At 37.4% G+C, this 21,456-nt stretch overlaps 4 protein-coding genes across 7 annotated transcripts; 2 read left to right on the forward strand and 2 right to left on the reverse strand.

Moving 5' to 3' along the window:
* The first annotated feature begins 246 nt into the window (after positions 1-246).
* Positions 247-10,264, forward strand: LOC117225485 (uncharacterized). Its single transcript, XM_076525955.1, has 10 exons — positions 247-508; positions 1,460-1,705; positions 1,779-1,919; positions 1,989-2,113; positions 2,198-2,214; positions 7,346-7,522; positions 8,832-8,984; positions 9,052-9,218; positions 9,431-9,818; positions 9,887-10,264. Exons 1-10 carry the CDS (start codon positions 401-403, stop codon positions 10,042-10,044), a joined length of 1,680 nt encoding a protein of 559 aa, XP_076382070.1. The 5' UTR covers positions 247-400; the 3' UTR covers positions 10,045-10,264.
* olf186-M (Ki-ras-induced actin-interacting protein-IP3R-interacting domain olf186-M) lies at positions 3,039-8,769 on the reverse strand. 3 transcript variants are annotated; one of them, XM_033476812.2, is made up of 6 exons: positions 8,141-8,769; positions 7,950-7,969; positions 7,369-7,678; positions 7,001-7,296; positions 6,103-6,327; positions 3,039-6,011 (listed from the first exon to the last, which is right to left on the reverse strand). In XM_033476812.2, exons 2-6 carry the CDS (start codon positions 7,957-7,959, stop codon positions 4,966-4,968), a joined length of 1,887 nt encoding a protein of 628 aa, XP_033332703.2. In that variant the 5' UTR covers positions 7,960-7,969; positions 8,141-8,769; the 3' UTR covers positions 3,039-4,965. The 3 variants fall into 3 exon arrangements, with proteins under 3 accessions (XP_033332703.2, XP_033332704.2, XP_033332705.2); XM_033476813.2 differs by having other exon boundaries at positions 7,375-7,678; positions 8,141-8,765; XM_033476814.2 differs by lacking the exon at positions 7,950-7,969 and having other exon boundaries at positions 8,141-8,765.
* A 153-nt stretch (positions 10,265-10,417) lies between the features above and the next one.
* Positions 10,418-17,774, forward strand: LOC117224116 (F-box only protein 32). Its single transcript, XM_033476818.2, has 7 exons — positions 10,418-10,833; positions 13,907-13,956; positions 14,054-14,103; positions 14,596-14,782; positions 14,869-15,044; positions 15,211-15,461; positions 16,019-17,774. Exons 1-7 carry the CDS (start codon positions 10,712-10,714, stop codon positions 16,215-16,217), a joined length of 1,035 nt encoding a protein of 344 aa, XP_033332709.1. The 5' UTR covers positions 10,418-10,711; the 3' UTR covers positions 16,218-17,774.
* A 458-nt stretch (positions 17,775-18,232) lies between these two features.
* LOC117224118 (mitochondrial inner membrane protease ATP23 homolog) lies at positions 18,233-21,328 on the reverse strand. 2 transcript variants are annotated; one of them, XM_033476820.2, is made up of 6 exons: positions 21,191-21,328; positions 20,880-21,130; positions 19,496-19,541; positions 18,952-19,033; positions 18,605-18,829; positions 18,233-18,541 (listed from the first exon to the last, which is right to left on the reverse strand). In XM_033476820.2, the coding sequence occupies exons 2-6, from the start codon at positions 21,079-21,081 to the stop codon at positions 18,347-18,349; spliced, it is 750 nt and encodes a 249-aa protein (XP_033332711.2). In that variant the 5' UTR covers positions 21,082-21,130; positions 21,191-21,328; the 3' UTR covers positions 18,233-18,346. The 2 variants fall into 2 exon arrangements, with proteins under 2 accessions (XP_033332711.2, XP_076381985.1); XM_076525870.1 differs by lacking the exons at positions 20,880-21,130; positions 21,191-21,328 and adding an exon at positions 20,003-20,873.
* Positions 21,329-21,456: the final 128 nt, after the last annotated feature.

A 21,456-nucleotide genomic window follows, 5' to 3' on the forward strand; every position in this document is an offset into this window, starting at 1 on the left:
TAACCACTTTTCACCTTATTATTTTATTCGATATTTCGAGCATGCTTTTTCGAGCTTCACGTAACGGTTTAAATAACGATTAAAACTTAAATCACTTCGAAATTATAGCACGAGGTGAACGTGCCGTTACTCACACACGACACTTCGGCAATTTCTGTCTCTCATTTGAAACAGAGGTGAATCCCGCGCTAATAGAAACGCGTAGGAAGCTACAAGACACGCGTCGCTTCCGGCCTGCGCAGGAGGATATGCGCGATAGTCAATTCCTGCCGCCGTACACCGCCATATTGTTTGCGGTAGTTCCGTGCTAGTTGGTCGATTTGTACGTGGTCTCGTGACTGTTTCTATCGTTCAGTGAGTTCCCTCGGGAAACTTTGCAAACATTTCGCGTAAAAGCAACATGAAGAAGACCAAGGACGTGTCGGACGAAGACGAATATTCTGCAGACGATCCAGAAGAAATGGAGGGGGCCTCTGAAGAAGAGTGGACTCCTGAGCCAGGAGTCGAGGTAAGCCCACGCTATCGCTTTGCTTCCCTTATTCTTATGTATCTTCAACATTTCTCCCTTTGTTTCTTTGCCGATTATAATCGTTTACTTTCTAATAGGACTCGCAATCCGGATACGACCTCGAGCAAAAACATTCATACGCCATTATTCACGAGTAAAGATCTGTCAATCAGAATCTCGATTTGATCCGCGACTTTTTGGAGAAAGTAACGGAAATATTTTCATCATTTTCCGAAGTTAATTTAACAATCTCATTCAAATGGTTTCCCATTCTCTGTTTATATTACGCAGCTGACCATGTTATTGTCAGATGCAAATCGTTTTTCATTAATCTTCTCAAATATGAATTGGCTGTGTTAACAGCGCCGTCGAACCCGTGACAAACACGCTACTCAGTGCATCGCGTACATTCCCGAAAGTTTTATCTATTTAGCAAATAATTTAGCTCGATCTATCGTGAATACATGGAAGTTATCGGTGATTCAAGATTCAAGGGCAAAGATTATGCTGAAATGAAGCATTTTTCTATGCAAATTAATTTTTGTCGATCATAAATGTGAAGTCGCGTCTGTTGTCGCTACTGCCGCGAATTATCGTTGCCGGCCGGTCACTCGGTGGCGCCGGCCAATGAATTCTTCAAAACAGTACGACCACTACCTGTGCATTGTATGCATGCATGCATGCGTGCGTGCGCCGCGAGTGATTGTTTCATGTGTGTATTTTACAGTTTCTCTGCGATTTTGCAATCGATTTTCTAAATTCAGGTAAAGTCATAATTAGGGGTAAAAACCTGCAAGATACATTTCATGAAACAATAATATTTTTCTTACGGTCACTGTGCACGGTAGTCTTCTCGAAAATGATTATTTTAAACATATCCGTGTCAATTGTACTGTTGATAATTTTCATTTTTAAATATTGAAACAATGTATTTCAATTAATGTTATTCAGAGTGGTACTAAAAAGAGGCCTCAGAGGGAAGCTGCCAAAAAGCGGCAACATTCAGAAGAAGAAGAGGATGAAGAAGAAGAAGAGGATGAGGAAGAAGATGACGAAGAGGACGACGAATCTGATTCTGACACAGGAAAGAAACCTAAAAAGAAAAGACGATCCAAGAAAGAAGAAGATGAAGACGAAGAGGATTCTGATGACAACAGCTTCAATGAGTCATCCGGAGAAACACCAAAAGACTTTACTGTATGTTCATACATAAGTTGCTTAATTAATAGAGAGGAAACATTGTTTTTATTGTTCATTTTGGTTTCTATAGTCTGGTGCATTTGTTGTCGCAAAAGCAGACATTGGCGGAAGCACGGAACCAACGTTATGGAGGATAGATGGAAAAGCGTTATTACAAAAGTTTTTACCTTTTAAAGAAGAAGGGAAGACATTGTACAAAAGCACATCGACTGTAAGTTTTATACATCTAATGATTGCTATTAAACTTGTCACTAGATCTTCAACCTTTGATTTATTACAGTATTCAGGATGGTCGGTGAATAACAAAGATAAATACTTGGCAGCACAAGTAACTTTCAAAGTTCAAAGTAGAACAGAAACAATTGTTGAACTTCATCTTGATCAGCAACAGCAAGAAGTTGTAAAGTAAGTTCTAAAATTTAATTATATATGCTGTATAATTTTATTGAAATCATAATGGAAGTTGTTCATTTTTTCCTTTCTTTTCAGGGAAGAAAAAGAAGACTAAATATAAGATCAAAATTGATCTTATTTGTTTATATACATTTTAAGGTATGCTAAGAAAGAATACATCTACATTCACATGTACACAATAAACACTACACAAGCATATTACGAATACACATAGATGCAGTTTACAAAATGATATTCTAGCAGATTCGTGTTTGAAAATAAAATTGAGTGGACCATGGATCTTAGTTTGTTGCAAAACGTAGCTTTACATGTAATTGATGATACTATCAATTCCAGATACACACTTCAATTAACGGTAAAGCTATTTGTGTACCTTTATCATTATCCAATTATTTAAATATACAATATCCACTCACATTTCATATTTTATAATTTCAACAAAGTTAAACTCTTATTTCAACTGCAAATTATTTTAAAAAATGCTGTCTTATATTTTTCCTTGTAACAGTCACAATCATGATCTCAAAATTCACATGGCCGTCTACTGTACTTTAAATATTTATATCGTATAGTGTTACTTTGAGTAATGAAATCTTGCATTATGTTTAGTCAACAAAATGCAAAACGTTAGATATAGAAATCACAGTGTCAGTTACCGTTTGTGTTGTGTTCCTATCATTGTGTAATTTCCCTAAAAAAATCATGTTGTTTCGAACTTTTTATTTCAATTTTGGGGAACCTTTGTGGCCATAAGTGTGTAATGTATAATGCATTTATGCCGATAGCAATAGTGTGAACAAAAAGTTAAATTGTACTGTCACAAACCATGTTCAGTGATATATCATGTTGGGACTAGTTTTATGGATACAAATTATGGATCGCATTCAAAAAAGAAAGAAAAGAGGGTAAAAACAAATTGTGTTAAATATTTATTCAGTGTTCCCATATTTGTACATTTCATCGTTTCTTAAACAAAACAAAAAAAACGACTATCCTGTTTGTATAATCTATGTACATCAAACTTATTGGAATGTAGGCATATAGTAAGAAATATAATTTTCATTATAAGTTTAAAATTTTAAACATTAAATGATATATTTGAAAACAATTCTATGAGTTCTCTTCCTAAAATTTCAGATAAGATAGAAGAATATTTAAAGTTGTACTTGAAGTGTTTCTAATTATAGTACCTATAAGTACACCTCCTATATTCATATTTTCTTCAATTAATAAGCGTTTGCGTTGAAGTATAATTGATGCTACCGAGAAGCTCAAATAAATCAATATTCGTTTCGTAGTGAAGACAATTGTAACCATAAAGTATAGAGAATCTTGAGCACAAAGAAGAGTATTATAATCTTATTGAATAAAAATTACGCACAACCAGTTTTTTTACAATTCAGATCTTTCTTTATACTGGTTGTGCGAATAAGTTTTAAAAGCTGCTACACTACTTCAAGAGTGTATATTCTTCAAAATGAAAATTAGAAGGTAGTGTGAACGTCAAAATAAACAAGAAAGTATAAAATGTGCAAAATTTTTCCAATTTTCCTTTGCCTTCTAAACTCTAAGAAAAGGCAGATTTAAAAAGTATGTTTTTTCCTATGTTGGATCGTCTGTCCTTTTGGAGATGTTAAAAAACTTATTATGTATTATATTCTATAATATATAATAAGGGAAAGAAAATATAGTATAAAAAATATATTTTTTAGTTTAACGCAATTCGCAAGCATGAAATTATTCATTCATATCTTCGTAGGTCGACACTAACAATTTATTTTTTATCTAATATATACTGTTAGAAACAAATTCAATGTTCACACAGATCCGGAATGTAGTATATTAACGTTGTTCGCGCTACAAATATAAGCAGTCGCAAAGTATTTACGAAAAATGTTCTCTTGCTAAAACGATTTTGCTCGACTGTATCTTCAGTCGCAATTGTAAGTGAAATATCAAAGACTTTACAAACAACAGTAGTAAATATTCTGATCGTGAACAAAGACATTGCACGTACGTACCAATGTTCAGTAACCATCACGTATTTCACTAATCTATTTTGTTTTAGTTATAAATAAGACTATGCAATAAACAATGTATTATTAGACAGTATCTTCACACAATTATTGGACAAAATTATGGCTCGAAATTTTACAAACTTCTTTAATTGACCCTCGGAATGTGACATACTTTTCAATTTTTATAAAAAAATTTTAAATTATTTTAGTTATGCTTATGGTCTATTGCATATATGCACGATAAAACTGTGAAATTATTCGTACATTGATGTAACAATAATATAACTTTAAACGTTTAACAGAGAAGAAATCTACTAAAAGTAACAAGTATAATATAATACAATAAAAGTAAGATTCAAACATAACGAAATATAATTGTATGTGACAGTGACAACTTATTTGTAAATGTTATTGTGTATTGAACATTGGTATTTATTCTATATTACTATATAATAAGAATAAAATTTAAAAACATAACAAAATATTTACATCTTTATTTATAACTGTAAACACGAAAACGCAACTGTTATGAATAAAGATGTCCCTTCGTACATAAACCATTGGCATTGACAGTTATTATGATACTAATTACTTCCTGAGATACTTTCATGTGCCAGTTTTACTACAAGTATGATGTTTAAAAATCACGCAGTGCTACTTACTGATACGCGTAAAATAAATATTTCGTTCTTCAAATAGATCAGTGAAGTGGAACTTGAAACATAGTGTACGAGATAAAATGTTTCTTTTCAGTTTGGTTAATCGTCATTATCATCGTTTGCATGTTACCGAAAATGGTTTTGGCGTCATATTTATATAATCTGATTAAAATCCAGGCTCTAATCGTACGGATAACACACTATTCAACATTTCACGAATTTCCGCCATTTCCCTCCTATTTTTTTTCACTATTTTCTCAAAATTCTTATTTTCTTGAATAATTTTGTCCATCTTTTTCCAATACTTCGTAGAGCCGGAACGACAGCAACAACAATTTGTCGTACCCTCTCCACTATCATTACATGTTTGTCTTAAAGATTGACTTTTTTCTACGTAGTGTTTACTGACATTATGATGTTTTTCTTCGTCTAAACTATCATCTATACATTGAATGGAATCACCTATATCTTTTGAAAGTGTACTGCAATGTATACTGCAACTTTCATCTTCATTTTTTGATTTCGCATTTTCCGTGATCTTTTGGAGTGATTTCGCTTGAATGTTCTTATTATGTTCACAGGCATTTATCTTTTCTTGAGTGTTAATTACTTTCTCTTCCATTGCATCGGAAATACACGACTTAGAACTACAGTAATAAATTGCATCCACGTCGTTTACTCTAGCCTGACGTTTCAACGTTTTTCTTCTTTGTGATAAAACCGACTCGCTATTGCCATTCTCAATCGTGTGAACAAAACTATCGCTGTGTCTTCGAGCCTGATCCATTGATAAATCTTCCCCACGTTGTTTTGTATCGCAGGATCCATCGCTAGCTCTTCGAATATCAGAGAAATTTTGTAATTTTATATTTAATAAGTTATCCTCTTTGCAATCAATATCGTTCCTCGATTTTGTGGTTTGTACATCTACATTCTCTGTATACGTCGTTAGTGATTTAATAATGTTATCGTTGCAAAGTTCTATTCTGTCATCAAACGATAATTTCTTTGGTACTATCTTGTCCATTTCCTGGATTGTTATGTCGTCAAACGTTTGATCTACATTTGTGTTTTCTAAATTTCTAGATATTCGTGATCTTTCGATTGAATTAGGATCATTGCTTCTTAGATTGTCTTCGCACGTTCTTTTCATATCGGAAGGATTGATTTCAATTAGGTCCCCGTCGTGCCCAAATGCGAAAGACTTTTGTCCTGAAGCATGTATGTTTTCACACAAAAATTTGCCATGTGAAATTAGAATGTGTTTAATTAAAGAAATATCTAAAATGTACTCGTTTCTTACCGATAATCATACGTTTATTACGCATATCAGGACTTTTCGATCGTGGTCTCTCCAAAAACTGTCTATTATCGGGCGATAGTACGGACAGCGTACCGCTTTGTTGAAATGGACTATATTGCTCGCAAGAATTGTACATCGCATATGGATCGTGTTCATGACTTTCATGCTCTCGTAAACGTTGCATAATTTTTTGTACAATTTCTGACGGTGCTACGTATGGTGAACCTATTACATATAATAGAAAATTATCTTAATATGGAGTGTACAATACACTTTACAATAGCAATAACGTTAATAACTCATAATAACAATAATAATGATTACGGATTAAAGGGAAAAATTATAATTGAATAATTATGTTCACTACACATAAATTCCACGGTAAAGTATCTGGTATCCTCAAATTTTATGAATAAATATAATTTTTAACATTACAAGCATTACTCTACGCAATATAATAAATAAAAATCCACCTTGATTGATGCCACTATAATAAACTCTAATAGTCTTCTGCATTTTTTTAGAGTTCAATGAAAATAAAAGAAATCAAAAAATGTTCCAAATGCATACACATTCACAAACAGCTACGAAAAAATCAAAATAGATATCATAATTTATAATAAATTATGTGTCCTATCTGTCAGTAGACTTACAAATTTAATTGGTCCAGAATGTCTGCGTTGTGGAAATAGTCGAGACACAGATAATGTGCCATCGCTTCCTACAAAATTATTATTGCCATAACATAGTATCACTATTGACTCTCAAGAATTTATCCATACAGCTTGTGCATATTTTTTGCCATTTGATGTATTGACATTTATAGATTATCTTATTTGTTGTTCAACATTTCATTTTTGCCTTGAAACATTAATTCATGATTTGTTTTATAGTTTACCTGTTAATCCTCGGTATCCTAAAGATACAGAATCAAAAGACTCGCTAGTCTCTTGTTCGTGCTTCACAAAATCATTAATGGCTATGCCTTTGAGTTTCGATGGTTGTAGAAACCTTTTTGGTATACGGGAAAGAGAACCATTTTCTTGAGGACTGCCTGAACAGCCACCAAATCCTAGGCCAAGTAAAATAGCTTCTGGATCAGCTTTCCTCAGTTCTAACAAGCTTTCCACGCTACTGCAATGACTGCTATCAGACTGTAAACTTGGATCACGTACCAATTTATGAGGCAGTGAGCTAAAATTGAGGAAAACTATAGTACTCTAAACAAGTATTTTGTGTGCAGATATTGAAAAGATTATCCTGTACCTATACCTTGGTAGGCCAGATGTATTGATCGTTGATGTACTAGGAACATTAATAGGCGCTGATATGGTCATGGTTGGGGATTTTATTCCCACAGAATATGGAATGTCTTTAGGCTTTGTTGGTGTCAATGAAGAAGCAGTAACTGTTTCCAAAGGTACATCTTGACATGGGCTTGCCATTGATAAATTTGATTTTGCGGGTGATGGTAGTGAATCAACCCATTGCTGCACTGGTCCGGTTCGACGTCTCATCTCCCAAATGCCACGCAGCCAATTTGCTACCTTAACAATTGTATCTATGCCAACGTTTTCTAATCAAATACAAATAATAATTATGGTTAGATATTTAAAATCACTGACATTTACCATAGTAATTTGATGCAAAGCAATAAAATAATTTTCACTTGTAAATATACTTTCATTGAGTACATGCAATTTATTATATATTCATTAGCAGAGCTATGTGTATTAAGTACGCGCGTAAAGAATATTCTATGCACAGAACAATTACATAATTACGTGAATTGCAAGTTTTGTCTTTTTAAAAAATCTATGAATGAATATGAAGCATTATTTAAGTACCTGGGTCCATATCCTACGGGCTACGGGCAGCGCGAATAAAATAATAACATCATTAAAATGAAGAAAACTGAACACACGTCTTGTTGCACAAATACGCATTAGCCAGTTATTGTTTTTATATGAAGTTACAGGATTATAATTTTAACGTTACAGACATACTGTTGCATTCGATATAATAAAGTTCTACCTACCTTCTAAGTAAACGGAATATCACAGTACACAATGCATTCTTATACGGATGGAAACGCTTGCAAACACATGTTCAGAGAAGCATCGTTCTCTGAACGATTTGTGCTCCGCGAACCGATTGAGAACAGAACGGCCACTTGTTACTTGTTCTTGTTACTCACACTATGGGAGTGTTTCAGGGCCGTTTGATGCAGTGGGCACCAGCTATTCGATCGTATCCAAATACATATGTGCAAGATGAACATTTCTTGTCATAATTACACTTTTGCTTTCTCTAACCATAAAACCACCATGTTTTTATAGAAAAACAATTTCTGTTTGTAAATAAGCAATGTTCTGTGTTTAGAAACAACGTACATCAAATAAACTACATTTAAAAACCGAAAATATTTTTGATTGATGCAAACTAGTTTCGTAAATTAAAAGTGTATTTACATGTGAAAAAATGATAATCTCATAAAATCTGAGCTAAATGCAGTTATTTCTGTATGTGTATGTGGAAATATGTATCTCGGCACGAACATCGTACGTACATGATGCATAGCTACACGTACATGTACTTATGTGTGAATTGCCATCCAAAGTGCATATCGTGTACATGTGCATGTACACGTGACAGAGTTAAGTTGTATGAGTGTATTGACAAGTTATATAGTCTCAGAGTCATCGAAGGGCGCGCGAGTCTTTAGTGTTGAATTAGAAATAATCTAGAACCTTCGATCATGTCATCCCGTGGGAGGAAAAATAAAAAGAACGTATTGACGAAACGACCTCGCCATGTGGTTGGAAAAGAGGAAAGATATCTCCAAGAAAGAGACAAATCCGATAAGGAGGACGAAGAATCAGGTTAGGTACACTTTGTTGCATGTTTCTGAAGAAAGCTAAAAAAAACTGTATTGGCAAATTTGTTTAGAGGAAGACGAAAGATGGTCTCCCCCATTCCCGGTCGCTATGTGGGATCTTGGACACTGTGATCCGAAGAAATGTTCCGGCAAAAAATTGGTTAGGCATGGCCTGGTGAAAATATTGAGGTTAGGTGTTCGATTTTCAGGTTTGGTTCTGACCCCAGTTGGCCAAAAGGTATAGTACTTACATTCATATAAGAGGATTCAGTTTAGGATAAAGTTTAGTTTATAACAAAGCACTGCTCAAATTTAGTTCATATACATATATATATATATATATATATATATGGATTGTATGTATAATGTATAAACTTAGTTCCACTGTATATACATAGAATGAATGAAGAAGATGAACGAATGTATTTCAAGTAAAATATTCTGTTTCAGTGTGTCAGTCCAACCGACCGTGACATCGTACGTGATTACGGTTGCGCCGTCGTCGATTGTAGTTGGGCGCGTTTAGGCGATACTCCGTTCAATAGAATGAGGACTCCGAATCCTCGTCTCTTGCCGTTCCTAGTCGCCGCGAATCCAATTAATTATGGCAAACCTTGTGAACTGAGTTGTGTGGAAGCTATAGCAGCTGCATTGTTCATAACTGGATTTACAGAGGAAGCCAAATTCTATCTTGGCAAATTTTCTTGGGGCCATACGTTTTTGGAAGTAAATGATGAATTGCTGAAGAAATATTCACTGTGTACAAATTCGGAAGAAATTATAGCGACGCAAGAAAAATTTATTGCCGACGCCAGGCAGGAAAAGATCGATAGACTCGGTAAAATTACAATTATTTATACCATTTTAATCCAGATAACCGACATTACTTTCGTTTCTTCCCGATAGCTGTTTCAGACTATCCGCCGACTGATTCGGAAACGGAAGAAGAAGAGGAGGAGGAAGAAGAAGAACAAAAAGAAGGAAAAGAAAAAGCAAACAGTTCAACATCTGCACAGGGCGTTTCTGAAACAGGCAAACATTTAAACGACTTAAATATAACTTAAAGATTGTACATATTTCCGGCTTTCCTGTACTCGTCCGGATAGCATGATTCGCATCACGCGTTAGCGCGTCTTAAACATACAAGAAGACATACGCCGTAGAAAAGAAGAAAACGATTGAAACATGTACAAAGTGCTCGACTACGTATAGTGTATGTTTTAGTATGTAACTTTACAAGTCAGAAATAAGGATTTTTCTTTCAATTATTAATTTTTAAAACCACCAATAGAAGCGTGTAAATCATTTCACCATCTTCATTTCATTGGAAACATTTGTAATAGTTATCTGCAACACGTAGTCGAAGATTCTGTACATTCATCCGATACGTGTGGTATATGTACAAGGTAAGTGTAAATTATATTGCGGCTGTGAGGTATCGTGCTTTACCACGCATGCGCCACTGGAATAAGATTCAAGATGGCGGGAGGATATCCAGACAGGCGAGAGCGAAGCGATCGGACGGTCGCACAGCTGATAGGACAGTGACGTCAGTAAAACAAAGCCATGCGCGGTCGATCGGAGCCGCGAAGCAGACCGAACGAACCGTGCTGTCTCGCTGCCAAACATTGGGCGTCCGCGAAACAGTGAGCTGGATTTTCCAAGGTTTCTCGCGGGGAGAGGTACGGTTGCGCGCGCGACTACGCTCGTCTCGCGCTCTGCTCGCAGACGATGCCGTTCATATCGAAGGATTGGCGCAGTCCTGGCGAGGAATGGGTCAAGACCGTCGAGGGTTGGGAAAAGAAAAAAATCCTCGAGTGCGCCAACAATAAAACGCTTTCACTCCTGCTACGGTAAGTGCGACGCAGAGCGAGCGACTAAGTTGACCGTCGTCTCGACTCTTTTCCACCTTCTTGATGACGTTCTTTGTTTTGGAAATAACAACGGACGCTAAACGAGCGGTCCCGTCCGGATAGCTGGCCACGGTGACAGCTGTTACATCGATCGGATGACAGTTGGTTCTCGGTTTGTTTACAGTTGTGCTACCGTGTCAGTCGTATCGGTCGCGACCCTCGATCCGCGCTGCTCGTACAAATGCATTCGCCGGGCATATTCCGTACCATCTAAACGATTCATTCGCGAACTCGTCCACGTTTCCCGGCGCGTACAGCATCAACTGTTGTGTCCTCTCGCAATCGTCCTTCTTCCATGTGCTTGCTGCGTAATTTTCGCGTACATTTCCCGATCGGTACGGAACCAAATCGCTCGACGATTCCATTGCGATGTAAATAAACATCGCGACAGAAATGTCTCACGTTGGACTCGTTCTTTCTGTATCTTCGATCCTCGACGATTTATGCGTTGCTTTCGTAAATGCTATCGATTCGTTGCGAGCGCGACAACTTTTATCAACGGAGTTGTTCCACATTAGGAACAACCCGACGAGAGAACAAAAGTACAGTAATATCTCGTTCAACGAATCCTCCCGACAGCGAAACTGATCTCCGAGACATGCTCCTACTAAACGTTTCAAGTGAAAGTGACCCATTTACGCATAGTTGTTGAACGAAAGAAACTTTTTCCAAAGCTAATTTATGTTACTCGAATTTATACATGTACAATATTTTCAATAAAACGACACATCTCGAATCTGGCCATGTTATTTCTACCTCTGGTAACAAAGCTTTTCGTAACGAAGCAGTTCCCATAGAACGGTGCAGCCTCTCGCTTCGGCGAGGCATTACTGTACCGAATATTTAAAACTCGGCTCCGTGCAAGTTTATGCCGATTCGGCCACAATTCCAAGAATAACCGTTCTCGGCCGGATGACGTTCGAACGTTTTTGCAAACTGCTTTTTCCAGACCCGAGACTCTGGAGCCGGCTTTTAGCAGATCTTTCTGTTCACGTTATTATTCGTCCACGACGAATCGTTTCAATTAATGAAGCGCGCGCGTGCTCGCTCGTCGTGTTTAGGTTTATGTCTGCTGCATCTATTCCCATCTTGCTTTACGAGTCGTGTTGGTACACGACCGATGTACATACTTCGACACGTACACCAACACGGGGTCTTGCACGCATATTACGCTCCTCCAGCCCGGCGCGTCGTCGCGAGGCCGTGAAACCTGCAAATGCCTAGACTCGTCTGCAAACGGACAGGGATGCGAGCGGACTGTCGCCGCCGCGGTTTCGCGCGCTTCGTCGAAACAAAACGGGGGCCCCCCTTTCCGAGAGCCTTTCTTCTTCTTCTTCTTCATTCCGTTCTCCGTTTACGGGCATACGTCGATCTCGATTTCTCGCACGCAATGCTCTGGGACCGAGTGACACGTGCATCATTGATTCGTTCGTTGCTCGAGAGCAGCAGGTAGATATCTATTCGGCGGCCTTGGGCTCGCGTGACTCGCTACGAAACTCGCTACGATCACCACACCCGAGATTCGTGCGAAACTATAGCGAACTACGACTTCCGCGGGCCATGAATCAAGTTCGGATCTGCTTGTATACGAGGCTTATTGTTCGAACGCGCGTTCCAAACTGCGCGTTTCTGTCCTCCTTAATCGAATTACTTTTTATTTATTACTTATTACTTTATTATATTATTATAGATATATTTATTATATTATTATATAATATATTATATTATATATTATATCATATTCGAGAAATCAAAATATTACTTTGTTATACACCTTTGTACCGTCAGTATAAAAATTGCTAACGCTACAGTCGAAGTATTGAAAGTTTCTTCTCACGGTGGCGAGAAGAAAATAAGTAATAAGTAATATATTATATAATATTAATTAATATTATATAATATATTATAATTAATATTATATTATATAATATATTACTTATTACTTTATTTATTACTTTATTATTTCTCGATTTTCTGAGGACCAGGTCATACGTAATGCAAAATGCAATGCAGTATAATGCAATGCAAATAATAATAAAGAATCAGCGAGAGAAAATGGGTTCTATCGTAAGATTAATCGCGATTAACGTTGATTCTTTCTTCTTCCTCCTTCGAGTCTCTCTGATTGAGAAGGCGACGTTCCATTCGTTCGTCGACAGTATAGGTGAATTATTGTCGGAGGAGAAATATCCCGTGACCCTGTCCCGATACGGAAGTAGGTCGTGACCCAGCTGAACTAGACCTGTACCAATTTCGTGAATCTACTTCCGTTTCGGCGAGCTCCGAGTATGATACTTGCATACACGGTACTGGAATATGGTTTCAGGATGTCGTCACGCTTCTGCCGTGCGCTTAGTTTTTCTTGCACACGTGCATGCATACCTATATTCGTATCGTCGCAAGTATGCATTACGAGCATTATATCGACGGTTACATAATGCCGTGAATTATTGGTGCGAGGTTTCTCTCCCTTGTTGTCGACGTAAGCGTAAGCGCGTTACATCAAGGTCTCTGCCAGTGACCATGCATCGACCGGGGTATCAACGATTCGTCGACCTGAAACGACCACGCGAATCGGATACCCGATCGTATCTTCTGTCCTATTCCCGTTTATCATTTTCTTCAGTTCTCGGACATCGATAAAACGTTTGTTGTAAACTGTAAACTGTCCGCCGAACGAGCGGTTCTGAAATATCGGCTTGAGATCCGGTTCTCCGGTCGATGGAAAAATAGACGCAGCCACTCGAACAAAGAAAGTTTGGAGTCGGGTCTCAATCGCGGATATCGAGGGATTTGCTCGATGAAAGGAACTTTCGGTTTCGCGGTGTGTAATGTTCGCGCGTTCGATTTCCACGTTGCGCCGTTACAACCGATGAATCCGTACCGTTACAACGGCGAGGATCGCGTGAACCAGTCCGCCGATGATTAGCCTGCCCGTGATTCGGACGGTTTATTAACCGAAGGATCGAGAATACAGCGAGGTGTAAGACACAGGTCCGTTTGGCTGTTGCAGCGGCGACAAGGATGCACTGGACAACAAGAAGGAGAAGGACAAAAGGAAGGGTGAGTGGTAAATCCTTTCGCGTCGAAAGGCGCCGACCCGCGCCGTTCTTCGAGTATTTTTCAACTAACGTTTTCTCTTTGTTTCGTATAATTTTAGAGAACGTCGTCCAGCCGCATTGCCACATCACGCTCAAGTGCACGCGCGAGGTGAGTGACTCGTTCCAGACCTGCTTATATTTAACTCGGACCCCCGAAAGGGGAAACGAGGAGCGAGATGCGATTCGTTCGGTTGGAAAGGTTGTTACGTTTGTTGCTCACGGATCAACCCTCCGACCACGTTCGCATACCGACACGGTGGATGGCGGACGAATGGTTCGGTCCTGGATCGACGAAAACACGAGAATAATTCGTTCAAGTACAATTTTACCCAGCCTGTGTATTATTGTCCCCCTGTTTCAGGGGGACGATCGTGAGTTCTGGTAGGCGAGTTAAAATGATCCGACATTAATCGCGCTAGAGTTTAACAGAGAGCAACGAATAAGCATGTGGGACGGATGCGAAAGGGAACGGAAAGAGAAAAGAAACCGTACAAACGGGCTGGGATTTGTACGACTGCTATCCTTGATTAAGAAACGAACCTGACCAGAGGGAGAAACCGAGGGGAATATCGTTACAGCGGGGTTAATCCGTTGTTCGCAGATTGCGGGTTTCAACGGGTTGAGCGACGCACTGAAGAGGCTTGACTTTTTGTCCGCGGTGCACGATTGCCGGCGTTTCAATTACATCGTTCGACTGCTCGACCTTCTGGTCAGTCACAGAATGGGCGGTCTCAGCGGATGCGCCCAGCGAGTTTTGTTCAACATGCTCGAAGAAGTTGCGCTGGAAGGTAAAATCCATGAAGCTGGAATAATTTGCATCGACGATCGATCAGTCGCAAACCGTTCTAATCCTTTTTACGACGCGTGCTTGTAGTGTCGTTGTCGCAGCAGCAAACCGGGAGGCTTCGCCGCTTAATCGAAAGAGTACGAGCGTTTAGCGCGGGGTGCTGTTGGGGTGGAAGACCTCTAGGCTCTGTGATCCTGTGGGAGAAACACAAAGCAGCTCTCGAGAGAATCTTGCAGATCGCATCATCGATCACTATAACTCAGGTGCGGCCTGCTGATAACGTCGCTGATTTTTCGCTAATTTTTCGACTTCGATCTCTCTTCCTGTCATTCGCGGGGTCAATGAAAAGCAATCTTTTTTTTTTTTAAAATTCAAAACTATTAATTAATCGTCGTGAATTAATTTAATCGTCACGGTGTTCGTTCACAGCCGGACGAGAAACAACAGCCGCAGTGGTCCGATTTGCCTCCTGAATGCCGTCGAGAAGTGCTTCTGCGACTGAGCGACCCGCGGGACATCGAAGCTTCTTCGGAAGCCTGCGAACATTTGGCTATACTGGCTCAGGAACAAAGAATTTGGCGAGAGCTTGCCCAGTACCATTTCACGCCCCAACAGATAACCGCTACCAGACAAAATAATCCTGGAAAAGACTGGAAATCTATATTTACCATTGCTCGAAGGTGCAGTATGCGTGCACGGTTGCAATAATCGAGACTGATCTTCGTTACCGGCGTACAGCAGTGTTGGATGGTTAAAATCAATGGTTCCTTCTGAAACGGATTGCTTGACACGGTTCAATGAATATTCGATTGTTTAGGCTTTCAAAATCAGCAGCAAAGAAAACGATTGTTTAAGTTGCAATATTGCTGCACGCCCTATGGGAGCTTCGCTCCCATGGACGTCTTATGTCGCGACAACGATACTGTACGTATAAGATCACAAACGAGATATCTCGCGACGTAATGTCGCTTTTGCGGTGCCACGGACGTGTTATCACGCGAAGCGAAGTTATATCGCCTGTAACCTTATACAAACAGTATTGCCGTCGCGACATAACACGTCAAAGGGAGAGAGAGCGAAGCGGTTAAGTAAGGGTCGCATAATTGTAATATGCACCTTCATGGCTAATATATATATATATAATATATATAATAAATAATATATATATATAATATATATAATAAATAATATATATATATAATATATATAATAAATAATATATATATATATATTTCAGGTCGTTCGGACTCCGAGAAGAATACGCAGAGATGATTCAGTTGTGCCGCAACTGCCGTTGCTTATTTTGGCGGTCGTTGGGCCATCCTTGCATCGCCGACCAGGATCCAGCGTTTCAAGAGAAACTAGCGGACGTGGATCAAGCCTCTCTTCATGTTCCGATTCCTCCGCAGACCTTCCTCAAGTTCTTCTCGCTATGAATGCTTCGCACGCGGCCGCGAAGCCTGAACGCGATCGAATACGTACCACAGAAACGTCGGGACCGATCGCGATCACGATTGTGATCGATCTCGTCCGAATACCTGGGATTTGCCAGCTAAGCGGCGCGTGGCCCAAATATCAAACTGAAAAGTGGGCAACTACTTCGCGTTCGAAACGCGTTATTCTTCGCCTAGAGACTTTAACGTTGTCGTGCAAACTTCGAACTAACATTATGAGAGAAGAATATCATTTTCGCAGGTTATATCCGTGCTCCAATGTTTCTCCGGTTTCGAACCGATCGCGGAGAATCGTTAGCAACTTTTTTCTCGCTAGTTTCGTTTTTCTCGAGATGTTCAAGATTCTTAACGCGACGACGCGCGAAATTCCGCGAACGTACTTCTAGCTCAAACACGTCTCGCGTTTCGTGGATATTTGAGCGGTAAAACATCGGTTGTTACACGAATGTACAAAATTCTGGATTCGTTATGCGCGAAACGAAAACACGAATTCGGTGCTGCTCCGAACGCGCGGGTACAGTGCGTTTCGACGACGCACGCACGACACCCCGTTTAGAAAATTATGCGACCGTTCGCGGCGTTCTTTTGTCCCTCCTCTCGGCAGCTGTTGCAACGACACAGTTCCCATTTAGGTGAATTTATTTTCGAATTTTTGCATTTATTTCAGTCGTTCAAAGCGTTTTTACACTTACTTATATCCGTTTTTATATGTATATTGTACGCGCCATACGTTCCACAACGGAAGTTCGTATTTTATCCTCGTCGAAGACGGAGTTCGAAAATAAGCTACGTACATTTCGAATAATACAGACCAATGTCCGAACATGATCCTATCGCAATTCTAAAGCCGAAGAGATTACGATCTGGCTATCAGTTGTCCAAACAGTAGTTCGGATCCACGGACGTAAGGAAAGAAAGATAGAAGGAATGAAAACAACCGCATGCAGACTTCGTCTTCGCGTTCTGTATACTCGTTCAAGAAAAAGGAAAAATCTCCTATTTACGATGCTTAGTATACATTTATTGTATGTACTGGTTCAGCAGTAACGTCGTCGGGTTTTCCAAGATGTCGTAGATGTTGTATGATATTTAATGATCTTTTTTCATTTGAAACGCTAAAAATTATACTGCCAAAACGGATGCTATTGCATTTAGACGAATTGAAGCGTTTTCTGTGTAAATTCAGTTAATAACAAATACGGCATAGTTGTTTTGATATTACGTTTTTCTTAATGGCAACAGTTACGATCGTTGCACGCGTGTATATGTATAGTTTACTACCTTGACGGATTAGTAGAAGAAAAATCGAACGACCAAACAAACGGTGTACGTAAAACCTACATACGTTCTTTGGCAAATAAATTCAACACGAGCTACGGGATATCGGTGCAAAATTCTAGTAGCTCGTCGATCGTTGCACTGTTTCATGCACCGACCTGCGCGCTCTTGGATCGACATTATTTTATTTACGTAAATAACTGTAGAGCAGCGTTGTGTAAAATGCTTTAAAATAAAAAATTTATCTGTATATACATTAAATTGTTTCCTGAATTGTGCGTATCAAAATTGAATGGTTTCCATCTGACATCCTTTCGGGTCTCTTATGCAGGAACCTCCTCGTGGTGAGACCTGGGCAATCGGTATTACTCTTGGTTTATGACATTTCACGAATCCTAGATAATACCGAGCTGATGACTGCATATTTAGAGTTTATAACAGTTAAGGTACTTAATATATTTCAAGACTAAAGTGAAGTTATGATAAAACGTTGTAGGATAGAGCATTTTTTCAAAATGGATCTTGAAAGATCATTCAACAGGTAAACAAATTTGTATATATACACATACAATGACAAGTATATATACATCTCAGAAAGTAAGAATTTTATAAAAAAGAAAAAAATGTTTTAGACAAATCTGTGTAAATAAACAAGTTTTACAAATTTACAATGTTTCCAAGTTCATTTAAAGACTTTCATTAATTAATCAAGACCATAGTTGGTTTTATATATTTTATTGAATTATGGAGCGACATTAAGTTTGGAATCATTTGGTAAAAATTATAATACAGTTGTTTGCGCTACTATATCGTTGTAAATGATACGGATTAGTCTATATATATCCGTAAAACGCACCTTCCGCGTAAGCTTTTTCCATATCCTCCGAATTCCTACGAAGTCGTCTTCCAACGGGCTCCAAATCATTATAACATCTTTTGAAAACTCGATCCACAGCTTCTTGAGCCTCAGTTTCCGAAACTTTTCGTGTTGAAAGTATCGATTTAATAGCCTTGTCCTTGACACAAATCTAAGTAATAAATATTATAATATATTATTATAATGTAAATATTATAATATATTTATAATCTACCTGATGTGCTTCCTTAACGTTAAAGGGTGAAGCCAGTCCTTGTACCCATGCACCTAGAAAACTGCAATGACATAAATTGGCTGCTCTGATTTCTGTGCAAGCTAGGTGGTCAATATTTTTCGGATCCAAATTGTGACGGCAGAAATCAAACATATGAATCATTTCGTGAGCTAAAACACCTTGCACTAGTCCTTGAGATGGGGCAGTATTATAACAAACTACAATCTGAAAGACGAAAATTATTATATAAAGCATCTCACTTAATTAAATATTCCGAATAATTTTAATGGCTCCGGCACAGAAAACATTGAGATCGAATTATTTTCAAAAAAGTACTTAAGATTTACCTGATTTAAGTGGGGATCATATCCACCTGTCACTTTTGTATCACAAATTTCACAAGAAATATGTCGGCGAAGATCAATCTCACTGTAAATATAATTTTTATATAGTTTATTAAATATATGTGTTTAAGGTGGAAACACGTTTGGAAATCTGTTTTTCGTTATACGGAGTCGGTACCATTAAATTTACAGGACCTAGTCTTACTCTTTTCTCGCCAATGTTGGAAGGGTTGAAAACAATATAATTTCCATTATTTTTGAATATGTTATAAATCTTAACATTTTGAATAACTTTTTCCTTGTTTACTACAGTTCCCTATATGTATACACCGATTCGTGTTTGCAGTTCAATTGTAATTTATACATGGGTATTTAAATTTTGCGATTTGCCTCACCCTCAGATCTCCACATTCAGTAAATTACATTACAACATAATCCCTACACCGTGTGACATAATTTTTTAATCCCGAGGTTTGATCATCTTTCGTTAGCACTAATATCTTTATATTGCAATAATAGTTAGAAATTACAAAATTCTATTACATACCATCCAGAACTTTTTAAAGCTGCCATCATGAGTTTAACAAGAGCACCTAAAATGTTCGGAAACGTAAAAATTAATAATTTCATTATCTCCAAGAATTTCAGTAAAATAACACATTATTATATTATTATATATTATAATATTATTTATATATTATTATTATATATATTACTGCTGTGAAAAATATGTTGAAATAATTATGTAATATATTGTAGAAAAGCTTAAACTTAATAAAGTTTATGCCGATCGTAAGTGGTGGGACGTGTTTGAAAATATCAGTAAGTTCCGCGAATGCCATATATGTAGAATGAGAGTGTAATCAGAGAAAGTGTAAGAGTGTGAGTAAGAACGTAAAACATTGTGTGTGATCCCATCGTTGACGCACGATCAGCTGTTACCGCTGATGCGGCCGCAGCCATACATTCACACGCAACCATGTCACCCTCAAGAAATCGAAACACATACGAAATTCCTGAAATGCTATGTAAATAATTTCTTTACATTACTTACGGAAGATGGTAAAATAATCAAAGACCGACCATCGGGTTATAATTGACTTTTGACTGTTATAAATGTGAATCATCACAAAACTAAAAATTCTTTAAAAACTTCTATCATGGAAGTAATGATGAAAACGGATAAATAGTAGATAAAGCATCTGGGTCAAATCTAGGTATAAACTGGTTGACAGCTGATGGAAGCTAGGTCAAATAATTTAATTCTTTATATACGAGAATACAGAAATGTCTTGATATTTGTGAAGACTTTGAAACCAAAATATCACTTATGTTGTGTACAGGTACTATTATTACATAATTTTTCATGTTCTCATTTACTTTTTTCTGAAACTTTTGTGAATATCTATATAATATGTTTTAATTGAAAAATATGTAATACTGAGTGTAATTGAACGGATCAATTAAACAAATAAATATTATCCAAATTATATAGTGTTTGATATTAGCTTAATAAGAAAAAAGTCATAAATATATTGATAAGTGTCTCATAAAAAAATAATTAAGAAGAAAAATGTTTTATCAATAGATTAGTAGATCTTATTGATATGTTTGGTCAAAACTCATGTTATATTTATTGACAATCAAGCTTTGAGATTCCTGAAGGTGTATATTTTCACAAATATAATGACTTTTCTGAATTTGTATAATGTATATACAATAATTTACAATATATAACACAATGTGCAAAGCAAATATTGTGAAATAAATTTGACCCAAAGGATGCATACGGATAAAAACGTTTGGAAATGTGTGTGTTAAAGGTACATAGTATCATTTATTAAAAATATTCTGAGATATAATATTTCTATATTATAAACACTTTATCAAAGCAATAATGACAAAGGTTAGAAGTTATAAAGAAAACTTACTCTCTTTCATGCACTTATAAACATTCATTTCACACTTCAACTTATTCACTGCTTTACGTTCTTCGATACGAAAAATTCTATTCATTAAACTCCGAGGTTGTGATCCTTTTCTTTCTGGATAAAGTTCAGTTTCATCCCTTATTATATCATCATTTTCATATGAAGCTTGCTCTTTTTGGTTATCTTCGTTTATAGAAGGCATCTTAACGTAAATAAATGTAATTTATATGATCGACTGATAATAATAAACGCTGAAAAACAATAAATTAATAAATTCACGATATCTTTTAACTTATAGGTTGTGTCCTCACTGTTTTCGACTCTCAACATAAAGCACGTGTATCAAGCTTGTGTGTGAATACTATGATACGATCACTACTGTAAACGATGTGTTCATGAATTCCCACGTGGTCACGTATCATAGACAAGTTAATATGTAACATTACATATTGTATAATATATAATATAATTCGATGTATGTACAATATTATGTTCTGAAATAGAAATATATCATTACGTATGTATATCTCACAATTTTCTAGGGTCAATAACACTGCATATTGTACATATATATATA

Source organism: Megalopta genalis, chromosome 13 (genome assembly GCF_051020955.1).
Source record: "Megalopta genalis isolate 19385.01 chromosome 13, iyMegGena1_principal, whole genome shotgun sequence".
Classification (NCBI taxonomy): domain Eukaryota; kingdom Metazoa; phylum Arthropoda; class Insecta; order Hymenoptera; family Halictidae; genus Megalopta; species Megalopta genalis.